Source organism: Haliotis rufescens, unplaced genomic scaffold, assembly GCF_023055435.1.
Source record: "Haliotis rufescens isolate VD_foot unplaced genomic scaffold, xgHalRufe1.0.p SCAF_22, whole genome shotgun sequence".
Lineage (NCBI taxonomy): Eukaryota > Metazoa > Mollusca > Gastropoda > Lepetellida > Haliotidae > Haliotis > Haliotis rufescens.
The window spans coordinates 3,218,100-3,231,502 of NW_025963913.1; the positions used below are offsets into that span (position 1 = coordinate 3,218,100).

At 41.9% G+C, this 13,403-nt stretch overlaps 1 protein-coding gene across 1 annotated transcript; it reads left to right on the plus strand.

The window, feature by feature from the left end:
* Nucleotides 1-2,751: 2,751 nt before the first annotated feature.
* On the plus strand, nucleotides 2,752-13,349 carry LOC124136339 (glutathione S-transferase 1-like). The gene is made up of 5 exons (XM_046502244.2): nucleotides 2,752-3,094; nucleotides 8,070-8,162; nucleotides 9,847-9,962; nucleotides 10,712-10,816; nucleotides 12,838-13,349. The coding sequence occupies exons 1-5, from the start codon at nucleotides 2,962-2,964 to the stop codon at nucleotides 12,994-12,996; spliced, it is 606 nt and encodes a 201-aa protein (XP_046358200.1). The 5' UTR covers nucleotides 2,752-2,961; the 3' UTR covers nucleotides 12,997-13,349.
* Nucleotides 13,350-13,403: the final 54 nt, after the last annotated feature.

Genomic DNA, 13,403 nt, shown 5'->3' on the forward strand with positions numbered 1-13,403 from the left:
CAAATGTCACATTATACAAAAAATCCTGTCTTCCCACACATTTATGATTCTGCGTGGACATTGAACATTGTTTAAGGAAGTCAAAATACCCAAAGATCCGGGGTAGAATAGGTCTTCAGCAACCCATGCTTGTCATAAAAGGCGATTATTGCTTGTGGTAAGAGGCGCTTAACTGGATTGGTTGGTCAGACTGGCTGATGCACGTCATCGTATACAAATTGATTGGATCGATGCTCATGATGTCAATCACTGGATTGCCTGGTCCAGACTCGATTATTTACAGACCGCCGTCATATAGCTGGAATATTGCTGAGTGCGGCGTTAAACAACAAAAAACACACAAACAAACTTTGATATGACAAATATACAAACTGAAATGTGTGGTATTCTCATTCCTGATTCCTGCGCGATAGTCGAGTTTTAAACACGCTGGTGCACGGCTGGTTGCGGCCGAGTTCACTGAAGTGCATTACATGCACGCAGACTTTCCATAAACGGTCTTACAACACTCTCAAAACCACTGCGAGGCAGATTGAATGTGAGGTGACTTGAAATGGGATCTAACGTCGCGTTCAAGACTATTGCACTTATATAGTGATGTGTGTGTGCGTGCGTGCGTACGTACGTGCGTGCGCGCGTGCGCGCGTGTATCAGTCCATCCTAATGTCGATTGTATAGCCACTGAGATGCCATGCCGCAGTTTAACATGAATATCCCTCTCAGACACAGTATACTGACTCAGAGCCTATTCCAGTCGTTGTCTTAGTCCCTAAAAAGGAATACCGCCTGCACGGACAGCTAAATAAACTTGGAGGCAATATTTGTTTTACGCATTTTTGAACACTGATTGGTTACCCGTGATCTGTGAAGATTTCGAGAAAGGGCGCATGTTATAAATTAATTTCTTCAGCCTTAACAAACAGACAAACAGCCCATCGGATGTCGTTATTTGGAAATACCCCTGATGGTTATAGTTTAATAATAATAAAAAGTATCCCTCCAGTGAAAGCATTTTCGTATTTCGGATTGCGTCGATAATATGATTACTACTCCCTTGTTGTCATCCATCTTTTCTGGTATAACCCTACACTTGTGTGTTTGTCGTCATTCACTTGATGCTCAGTTAATGAATTTATTACAGGTACAATTAGTGGTAGCACCACTCAGATTGCCTGATAAAGGTTACGATTCGGCATTTCTTGTGTCTGGGGTAACTATTCAATCTAAATCCAGGTTTGAAGGGAGGTGAAATATGTGTTATGTAATATGCACGTGGCAGCTCAGCAAGAGATGAATGATCAGTTGATTTACTTTTTTGGTAAATCAACGGATCATTCCTAGCTATTAAAGGGTCAACAGAAAATACATTGATTGATTAATCACTGTTATCTTGCACAGTGGATTTGTCAAAAGTAAGTGTTTACATGTGTAAGTTCACTAAAACAATATTAATGGAATACACTCATATCATGGCGTGAAGTGCCGATGTAAAAACAACATACTTTGTTCAAAGTATGGCATTTACTTCTGCCATCCGGGCAACTTTCTTTGGTGAATATTTGAAATAATAATATATTGCTGTGATTGCTTGATTTATTGCTCATTGTTATCTTACTCAGTGGATTTTTTTTAAGAACCTTGGACATTATGTAAATAGTTGTCACGTGGGCTTTCTCAGCTGACCTTTGAGACTTGACACCTATGTGAAACACCTGAAACAAACTAAGTGATCAGTTGAGCAACGAATACCGGTTATAATATCCCGAAACGATATTTTAAAATATTTGATTGTTACAGAGAAAAGTGACATCGAATTAGTTTCTGTACAGCTGCAGACGTGTTGGATATTGTTCCTTTATGTGGATATTCACGGATACATTCCTCGAACAAGGAAGCTGCCTAAAATTATACATATAACTTTGGTAGGTTTTAATTATGATATTTGCATTTTGTTTTCATTCATTTGCTGTGGCATTGAACAGAATCATTCTTGTTCCTCTACGTCTTGGTTGGGAAGTTCTTCGGTGCGAGATAGACGTTGTTTTCACAAGTCTTTTCCTTTGTAAGGTGTATGATGTGATTCACTCAGGCAATTTATAAAATGTCTACATAGTTCAGGAATTTACAAATTGACGGAAACATTTATGTCCATTTATTTAACAGATTGACTAACAATTATTCAGAGGTTTGAAAGGGCTTATAACATCACAATAGACCAATTATGCTAGGATTCGAAGCCAAAACTATAGAAATGTACTTTAAATTTCGTTTTCTTTCAATCCTATCACTTTCAGTCACTGGGTGATGAAATTAAAACATAAAAAAAATGTTTGGAATTCGTTGTCATAATAACATAAATGGACTGATATTTCAGTCAATTTGTAAAATAACTGAATATTTAGGCGTTTACAAAATTGCATAAGTGAAAGTTTTACACATTTTGACTATAAAATATACACACGATAAAATAAGCAATGCTCAGGTGAAATATTTACTTTTTGTTGCAAGTCAATATAGTGTAAACGAAAATACCAAGCGAGTGATCAAAACTTCGTCACCATTACCGATGCTACCCACAAAGATACCTACATTTCCTTATTATTTTCAATGCTGTATTTCATGTTCTTGATCAATGTACTATCAATAAAAGCGACAAATGCGCTTACGAATGGCGCAGAACAGTTCGCGAACTAGGCTAGATTTTTGCGATATCATCCGGGTACTCAAGGGGAAAAAACAACAACAAAGGCAACAACCAGTCCCGGTGAATTGCTGCAGATCAGTGGCCTTTTAACCTATTGAAGACGTATGGGTGACCGACGAGAGATCGTCCTAGTTAGTTCACAAGTCACGTGACACACGTGTTCACAGCAAGCTCCCGTGAACACGACCCAGCCCTGACTAAATTGCATCGGAGCAGACGATAGAGACTGCTGGAAGAAAACTGAAGTTACACGAAAGATGCCATCGTACAAGCTTAAGTATTTCGAGTCGAAGGGTCGCGCCGAAATGTGTCGTTTGCTGTTCGCCATGGCAGGACAGGAGTACGAAGATATCCGGTACTCTCAGGAGACCTGGGCAGCAGAGAAAAATAGTAAGTTGAAACCGGTTGAATGCAGGGTGCGTTGTCAGTTGTAGTTATATAGGTCCAGGGTGTCAATATGTCCCGAGACCATTATCAAAATGTTACAATACGTCCGACTACCTTGAAATTAATTTTCTCTGAGTTATTTTGTTAGTTGTTTTTTTTTGTCCATACCGTCAGTTTTTTGTTGTTGTTTGTTTTATATTAACTCGCCTAGCTATTATCGAACGTATGATTAATAAACTATTGCATATTGTTCAGGGCTCTAGATAAACTGTGTATTTGCATAAAATACGAAACAAATCACCATGGACCTACATAAAGGGGTAGAGCTAACTTTATTACTTTTCGAAGATGCCGAATATTAAGACTAGCCATGTGTTTTATTGGAGCTGGGTTTAATTGAAATCTGTAATGACTTGTGAAAAAATGGGAAAATGAGTAATTTATTTTTTACATAGGTCATAATTCATTATCCGTTAGTGTGTGGTTATCCATATTCCCATGCAGCAATAAGTAGGATTTAATGTAAATTTTTAATATTAATTTGCTTGAACTTAATCACGTGACTCACACCATTTCCACAAATGCATTGTGGGGCTGAGCTAACACATGTAAACAGCTGGTTATTGTGAGTTGAGGTGTTTTCTGTCGTACAAGTTGCAACTTTGTTTCCACCACTAATGTTTGCAGGCTGCAGCAATATAAACTACTCAAAAGAAGTTAAGGATCACCCGATTCTTTCATATTGGTAATGTTAATCTGTCATGGCATGAGAGATTAACTACTGTAATATGGAAGAATCAGGTGATCCTTAACTTCTTTTGAGTAGTATATACAATTGCAATCCATGAAATGGTGTGCTGACCGAGTTGGTGAATCGACGACACGTGGAGTGATTTGGCCGTGGAATGAACCAGGCAGAGGGAGAGAAACAGCGGCCGTTTTGGTAAATGCTGTACGCAGGTCTTCCAGTGAAAACTGACAGCCACAAAGAAAACTCTCATATGCCTACAATACATAAGGATTATTCAACTTAAAAAAGAACGTAACCAAAAAACAGCATCATAAATCTGAGAGCACGCTGCCGAAAACATCAAAACGGCGACACTAAAACACACGGACCGCAGTCTTCCAAATTAGGCATGCGCAGAACAAGAAGGAAGTTGACAGTCATGTCATGAGGATCAACAAACAGCGAGTAAATTTACGTCAATATTGAATATTCTAGATGTGTATTGTTGTATTACAGCTGTAGGATGTAAATATACTCGCTGTTTGTTGATCCCCTTGAGTTCCCATATATTTCCGGGATATTGTCACAGTGACTCAAAAACACTGTGTTTGGACGTATATGTATTGAATGAATACTAACTTCTGGACTACATCACTTACGTTCAGCGTTGGGTTACATATTGTGAAGGGAGCCAAGAGTGTTTCCAATGCGATTAGTTATGTGTCGAACAGGGGTTGATAGTGCCATTGTCCAACAAAATAATTCATTACTTAACATACTGTGAAAACGCAGTGTAATATTGGAAATAGTGTTCAGCGAACTGATAGAAAACAAAGACATTGGTATGTGGTTATGAGGCCTGAAGGCATGAGACATTGCAATAATGTTGTCTAAGTTGGATTCATCATTCTCGTTGTCATACGTGGACATTAGCTTCCAGTTGCGTGCGCCTACTCTGCGTTTTCAAAGGTGTTCATGGGCTAAAATGTTCCGAGCCTAACTATGATAGACGGCTTTGATGGAGTTGGCTGCAAACTATTTTTCAACATTATCCCCGGGGTACACACATTTCTACCAGCGATGCATGCTTGACCGGATCCTACTGGTGTAGAAGAGGTCCTCCACAGCAGAAATGACTCCATCATCATTTAAGTTATGACTGCCAGACAGTTCCTTCTGCCAGTTTAGAAAGAGGAGGACCTCCTCTTGAATACGGAGGATGTCCAATGAGATCAAAACCACCGTCATGCATTGCAGCCATGGCGACACAGACGGGTGCAATTTCCTTGAGATTATCAAAGCAGATTAGCATGAAATTGGCCATTCGGGAGATAGGCCATCAATAGGATTCAGAGGGTGATGCCTTTCTGAGACTTGGGTGTGGAGAAGATGCACTGCTCTCTAGGGCCAACAAGGGCCACCTGATGCTGAGAATGATCAACGTTGTACAGAAGTCCATCAGGGGATATGATTAAGCCAAGTTCATGAGTGATGAATGGAATTCCACCTACTTCTCTGACCCAGGGAAGTTCACTTGTGAAAACGTTCGTCAGGTATGCAGCATCTGAACAAATGTCATGTTTCTTTCCATGCTCCATTGCTGTCGAAGTGGCACAGAGAAATGTGATGCATCTTTTCCATTCCTATTCCTAAAATATGACTTCTGAGCTTCGAGTCCTGTACAGCCAACAGCTTCACACAGCTTACTTTTTTGCAGCACACCATTCATCAGCTCCTTATTTCAGTTCATTGCTCTCTTGAGTCTCTTCGTCCAGTGAACAATCTAAAATCGAAATCATGGTATGTTTGGGGCATGAGTACCCATAAAGATATGCTCCAACTACTACCAAGTGAATCTCTTATGCTGTTATTCTTTTGACTATCTTTCTCTTCCAGAAGTAATGCTGTCATCATGCTGATAGCATATGAACATCTTGACTTTGTATGGTTTTCCCCACAACTAATCTTCAGATTGTCATAAAAGAAAGTAAATTTAACCTAATGATTTCTTTTTTTTAAACATTTTTTTGTCCCTTGCTAGCAGAGACCGAGTTTCCTGGATGCCTTTTGATGATCTATCAAATCAAATTTTACAACAAAAGCTATAGCTTGTGACTGGCAATAACGCACTCACCCCACTGGTAACCGGTTGAACCAACTAAAAATATGATCCAGGCTCATAGTTTTAATAAAAACAACATGAAAAAAATATCTAGTTGCAATACAACCGCACCCACCCAGCCACCCACCCTTACCGGTAACCAGTTGAACCAACTCAAATGCGTTTGAGACAAGAAGACGAAGAACAGAATTTGGGCAAAAATATTTGGTTTGTTACTGGTAGAGAGCCGCCGCCATACAGCTGGAAAATTGCTGAGTGCGGCAACTGACAACAAAACCAACAAACAGGTAGAGAGAGTACGTATGATGTGCACGTGCAGGTCATGACGATGAAATTGACTACGCTCCCGTTTTGCTCACAATCATTTGATGAATGACATGACACTATTCATTATTGCTCGCTTGGGTAAAAAGAATCCATGTTGACAACAAATGAATTCCCTTCATTGTCACGATACTTCTCAATGGCTGTTATCTGTACAAATTTGCTGTCATCGGGTACCCAACACCCACATGATACTATTAGGTGCTATGAAACTCGCCACTAGAACTCGTTGTTAGCCGAGACAGGCATATTCATATTCATCGTACTACTTGTCGCGGACCACCCGCTATCCCTTTCTTCACAATGGTATGCGCCAGTGGGCGGACCTCATACATAGTTATACTGGGTTAATTGTCAGGTCATTACTTTAACTTAGCCTGGCTTACCAGTAAGTCGCAACGGCCACATAGGTTTCTGCCAGTGCAGCTACTGATAGAGGTTTTGTCCGGAGAGCGATCCCCGGACGCATCATATCAAAAGAAATTAAAAGACGTTAACAGATGACACTTGTTCTTACCCTGGCGCTCATCATTTAGGGGACTGTTGGGTTCGGAGTCAAAACACGCGACGTTAGACCCAATTTCGCCTATAATAATTGTAATTTGGGGGCACGGGTGGACCAGTTGTCTCAGGTGCCGCAGTTCGCTGTGCGTCCCTATGATTGTGGCTTCGAATCCTGGTTCGCCCCGATTGTTTCTAGGTTTGTCAGGCCCATTCCCGTGCTCGTTGGGTTCACCAACGTGGTAAACGTCTAAGAACTGCATCAGAATGGGCTTTCCTCCCACATCAAGCTGACGCCGTGATATAACTGGAATACTGTTAAAAGCGGCGTTAAACCCAACTCACTCACCCACTCATTGAAATTTACAGGTTTTTCTTGCTTACCGAGCTGTGTATAAAACACTTGTAAAGACACAGAACTGGCTTATAAAATCTGACATCATTTTATAATGTACTGTTCTGTAGACATGTTTGTTCATAAAGAAATGTGCTCCAAAACGCACCCGGAGCTTATAGATCGCGCTTGACGTGTAGTCATGTTAGTTTTAAATAAAGAATCTGTTCTCGAAAACGCACCCGATGCATAACGATCGCGTCGCCTGAACACACCAACTTATGGCTGTGACTGCACGTGAAATGTGAGGGTTGTGAACAAATATTAGGCGGTAGCGCGCATCAATTAGTTAGTGGGTGAGAGTTCGTTAGAATGTTCGTTAGAGAGCTGGTTAGTTAGATGGTTAGAGAGATGGTTAGAGAGATGGTGTTAGACAGCGTTAGACAGCGTTAGACAGTGTAAAGACTCCCTTAGGAGAAACCAACACATAAGCATACAGTAACTGATAGAATTAGCATTAGTTTCTTTCATTTGAGGTTTATTCATCTTTCCTTCACATAATAACAGGTAATCACGTTTAGTTCCTTATAGATCTTCATAGCTTTTTAATAGCTTATCACGTTTAGTTCCTCGTTTCATTCAAAAAAGGTAAGTCATACAAATTTAAGATTAGTTTTCATTTAAGTTAAACCACTCTCAGATATTCAGTTCCACTGCGCAACATGTACTGATATTGAAGAGAATGATATCCTCTCAAAAGTTTTCAGTTCTGATTCAGAATAAACGTATCACGCCATTAAGTCACACACGTTCTTTATCTATGTTATGTCTCATGCATATAGATTTCATCAGCAAAACAATTGTGAAACAGTCGACCATCATAAATAATACTTACATCATTGTTTTAGGGGATGGTCTTTTACTTCACTGGTTCAACCGCTACCACTAATAAATGCTTATGTTTCAGACACGCCATTTGGCCAGCTTCCGGTGCTGGAAAGTGATGGACAACAGTATGGGCAAAGCATAGCAATCATCAACTTCCTGGCCCGAGAGTTTGGTACGTGGCACAAGTTGGTATTTCCGTGTGGTTGTACTTTCAAAAGGTTGATTTAACTGGAATACTGTTCAAAGCTACGTTAAAACCAACTCACTCTTTCACTCGTAGGGGGCACAGGACCCAGTCGTCTAAGGCGCCGCGATTCGCTGTGCAGAGTTGCGTCCCTTGGGTACGCCAGAAACCTATGATTGTGGGTTTGAATCCCGGTTCGCCCCGATTATGTTTCTAGGTTTGTCAGCACCATACCCGTGCTCGTGAGTTTCACCGAAGTGGTAAACGTCTGAGACCTGCATCACGTCGGGCTTTCCTCCCAAATTAAGCTGACACGCCGCGATATAACTGGAATACTGTTAAAAGCGGCGTTAAACCCAACTCACTCACAACCTTTCACTCGTATGATTTAGGTAATGGTATTTATAGCATGTTGTGTTCTGGTAACAGTTCAGCCAACACTGACTGCATTCAATACCAGACGAAACGAACCCAGAAGGAATGGTTATATTTTATCTTCGATATTCGCATGAATATACACGTTTCCACAAGGGGATCACAATTGTCTTTTATCTAAGCACGTCCCGTTTCCGTATGTCCCGCCACCGCCACCCGCTCGCGTCATACCAAAAAAACCCGTTAAAGGATGGTACTTGCTACCCTGCCTGGCGCTCGGATTTTAGGGGCTAAAATATGGACTGGTCGGCTCGGAGTCAGTATACTGTGTCTGAGTGGGGTATTCATGTTAAACTGCGGCATGGTATCTCGGAGAGCTAGCACTATAAATCGGCATCAGTCCGGACAAGTACAAGCAGCCACACACACACACACACACACACATACACGTGCATGCACGTCGCTATATAAGTGCAATAATCTTCGACGCGACGTTAAACCCCATTTCACCTCACCTCACTTGTTACCCTGCCTGGCGCTCAGCTTTTAGGGGCTAAAACAAGGACAGGTCGGCTCGAAATCGGAATACTGTGTACACGGAAACACACACGTTGCTATATAATCGGATATTCTTAAACGCGACGTAAAACCCATTTCACTTCACCAGTTTTCATGCCATTCGAACATGGCCCCCTGTATCCTATGCAGGTCAGACTCGGTGACTACCCCGATGGCGTGGATGGTTGGGCTAACTTGGTTTATTCCACGCTGCCTTCATGAAGTTGCAATATTGCTGAGTGCGGCGATAAACAACACGTACGACCCCCCCCCCCCCCCCCCCCCCCCCCTCCCCCCCCCCCCCACGCACGCACGCACGCACGCACGCACGCACGCACGCACGCACGCACACGCGCGAGATAACAGTAACATGTTTCCAGAACTTCGGGTAAGACACTCGTTAGCATTGACCCATGGTATGTAAGTAAATATCATACCCGATGTTTGTTTGGTTGTTTGTTGTTTAACGCAGCACTCACCAGTATTCAGCTGTATGTTGGCGGTCTGTAAGTAATCGAGTCTGGACAATCCAGTGATTGACATCATGAGCATCGATCTACGCAATTGGGATGCGATGACATGCATCAACTAACTGAACGAGCCTAACCACCCTTTCCCGTTAGTCGCCTCTTACAAAGAAGCATGGTGGCCTTTTACAGCAAGCATTGGTTGCTGAAGACCTATTCTAACCAGAATCTTCACGGGTACCTGATGTAATTGTATTGTAATTTGTCGTCAGGTCTACATGGACAGACTAACCTGGAGCAACTGCAGGTGGACCAAGTGATGGGCATCGTGCAGGACATCTACACCCACCTGCTGAAACTCTTCTTTGAGAAGGATAAAGCCAAACAGGTAAGCCTTGACAATGGAAACAAGACCACCGCATGATTGCTCGTCTGTTGTCTGGAGCCGCACACCGCAATATTCCAGCTATACGAGAGCGGCCTGTAAATAATTAAATGTGGACCAGGCAAACCAGTGATTGACATCATGAGCAAATATCCACGCCGTCTTGGTACGATGACATGCAATCAAGTCATGATAATCAAACTTGACCACCAGATCCAATCAGTGACCACAAGTATACATGTAGGTTGCTGGGGGATTCTCCAACCCGGAATCCGAACGGGAGAGCACTTCAGAGGAAGGGATGGTGTACGTTGTCCTGCGTCCTGGAACAACTGAAACATCAGGAGCTCATGCATTGTATATCAGGATATAGATCAGTATATATTTAGGAACTATGGCGTATCATGATTAAAACTTGAAAATCAGAAATTATAATCACGAATCTGGAGATAATATACAAGATTTGCATAACAGTATTGGTTAGGTTAGTAAAACTCATTCAGAGTAAACAGAATGCCTCTTAGAAGTGCAATACATACTGTTACTGGAGGTCAAATGCAATGTTAGCCATAATTGTATGTTGAGAAATATGTAAACTCAAGTATTACTTGATCCCATGTAATTACTATGGAATAGTATTTTAATACCACATTTTACAAGAACTTGATGACACCTTATAGATGCTTACCTTCATCGGATGAAATAGCACCAAAACGTCATCAACAAACAATATAGACATTGGGTTTTTCCAGGTGGCAATACATGAGGAAAACAACAAAACTCATTATCCAAAATACCTGGGCTTTTTTGAGGCCATTCTAAAGAAGAATGGTGGCGAATTCTACGTAGGACAAAAGGTAAGTACCTGTACTTCAACTACTAGTTTATTGACATGCAGACTTTTGTTGTTGAAGGCTTTTTCCGGGAATGTACGGGAATGATCCAGTAATTCCTTTTCGTTTTGTATTCTCTCATTAAAACATGACAAACTAAATATATATGATAGTGCTTAAAGGGACATTTGAAAATATTTTGTCAGAAATTGACAGCGGTTGTGCTTTTTCTTTTCCATCTTATAACAACTGTAAGAGAACCTTGATTATTATTCTGCCAAAATACATTGCTGATAAGCGTCACACTAACGACATAGTCTTCATAGTGAGAGAGTACTGTGCTACATCAATAGCAGCACTGTTTCAGCGATGTCGGCATACCTGTAAGCGAGTGGGGGGCACGGGTGGCCCACTCGTCTAAGGCGCTGCGATTCGCTGTGCAGAGTTGCGTCCCTTGGGCACGCCAGAAACCTATGATTATGGGTTCGAATCCCGGTTCGACCCGATTATGTTTCTAGGTTTGTCAGCACCATACCCGTGCTCGTGGGTTTCATCGAAGTGGTAAACGTCTGAAACCTGCATCACTTCGAGCTTTCCTCCCACATTAAGCTGACACGCCATGATATAACTGGAATACTTTTAAAAGCGACGTTAAAAAACCCTACTCACTCACTCACTGTAAGCAAGGGATTTAGGTTCATTTCCTCATCCAATAGTATTTCTGTTAGGTGAGGTATGTTTTTTATTTGTTTGTTGTTTAACGCCGCACTCAGCAATATTACAGCTATATGACGGCGGTCTGTAAATAATCGAGTCTGGACCAGACAATCCAGTGATTGATATCATGAGCACCGATCCACGCAATTGAGACCGATGACATGCATCAACCAAGTCAGCGAGCCTGACCACCCGATCCCGCTAGTCGCCTTTTACGGCAAGCATGGGTTGCTGAAGACTTATTCTACCCCTGCTCTTCACGGTCATGTGGGGTATGGGGCGAAGATCTCCAGTTAGTTGGACTTTCTCACAGTGTTAACTGGGCACAGGCGGCCCAGGTCGCCTAACGCTCGGCAATTCAGTGTGCAGAGTTGCGTCTCTTAGGCGTGTCAGAAAGCTATTATCATGGGTTCGTATCCCAAACTCATCCGTTTGGCAGCTCCATACCATTTCACCAAGTGGTTAGTGTCTATGACCTGTATCACTTCGTACTTCCCCTGGACTCGTAAAGATCCGGGGTAGGATAGGTCTTCAGCAACCATTCTTGTCATAAAAGGCGACTATGCTTGTAAGAGAGGACTAACGGGATCGGGTGATCAGGCTCACTGACCTGGATTATGCATGTCATCGTATCCCAAGTGCGTGGATCGACGCTCATGATAACAATCACTGGATTGTCTGGTCCAGGCTCGATTATTTAGACAGCCGTATTATAGCTGGAGTGCGGCGTTAAAAAAACAAACAAACAAACAAAAATCGTACTTCCCCTACATCTTACCAACATATATGACTAAAACACTCCTCAAAGTGGCATGTAACCAAACTCACTCATTCCATTACAGACCGCCTCCGTGGTCTAGTGGTAGAGCGTCCGCCCTGAGAGCGGAAGGTCCGGGGTTTGATCCCCTGTCGCGTCATACCAAAAGACGTTTAAAGATGGTACTTGTTGTTACCCTGTCTGGCGCTCGGCATTAAGGGGCTAAAACAAGGACTGGTCGCCTCGGAGTCAGTATACTGTGTCTGAGTGGGGTATTCGTGTTAAACTGCGGCATGGTATCTCGGTGAGCTAGCACTATCAATCGGCATCAGTCCGGACTGGTACAAGCAGCCACACAAACACACACACACGTACATGCACGTCGCTATACAAGTGCAATCATCTTGGACGCGACGTTAAACCCCATTTCACCTCACCTTACCTCATTCCCTTACACAAGCCTGAAGCACCCGCAAAACACAGTTTAGCACAGTTGATGTATTTGAACATTACGATTTAGCTTACAATTGTTTTATTTCCATTACTAATGGTGCGTTTACAATTATTACAGATAAGTCTAGCAGACATAGCTGTATTTGACACCCTCGACGGGAAGATTGACGACAGCATAGTGGAAGGTTTCCCGTTGGTCAAAGCGAACAGGGAGAAGGTCCGCACAAACGAGAAAATAGCACAATGGTTGGACAAACGTCCCAAGACAGCACACTAGTTGGGGTCCAACTCCTATCACTTTCCATGCTATGAGAATAACTGATGGGTCTTGTGACTATGGCAGCAAAACCTTCAACCTTTCAATATAATGGATTAGTCCAGCGCGTTTTAGTTTAAAGAAGAATCTTTTCTACTCATTGTTTATGTTAAAGGTACTTAATTTCCTAAAAGTTTCCCGGAAGCTAATTACTGCTTTGTGTTTATATATGACGCAAAAGCATGTACTACTTGTGACTTAAACTGAACAATATATACACGACTATGTACATGAATGTGTCAAGTATTTTATCAATTTATAGGTTTTCTAAAATTCTAAGAATTTTGTACCAAATAAAATACAATTATTTTGCACTTATGTATGTTGTGAATGTCAGTCGGATGACTAAGCTGACGTAACGGTACGTG

Bases quoted from the DNA above. Each gene is read 5' to 3' on its own strand.
- LOC124136339 (XM_046502244.2), top strand. From the start codon at position 2,962: ATGCCATCGTACAAGCTTAAGTATTTCGAGTCGAAGGGTCGCGCCGAA. The intron at 8,163-9,846 runs GTACGTGGCACA...ATTTGTCGTCAG, and splicing joins CTTCCTGGCCCGAGAGTTTG to GTCTACATGGACAGACTAAC. The intron at 9,963-10,711 runs GTAAGCCTTGAC...GGGTTTTTCCAG, and splicing joins AGAAGGATAAAGCCAAACAG to GTGGCAATACATGAGGAAAA.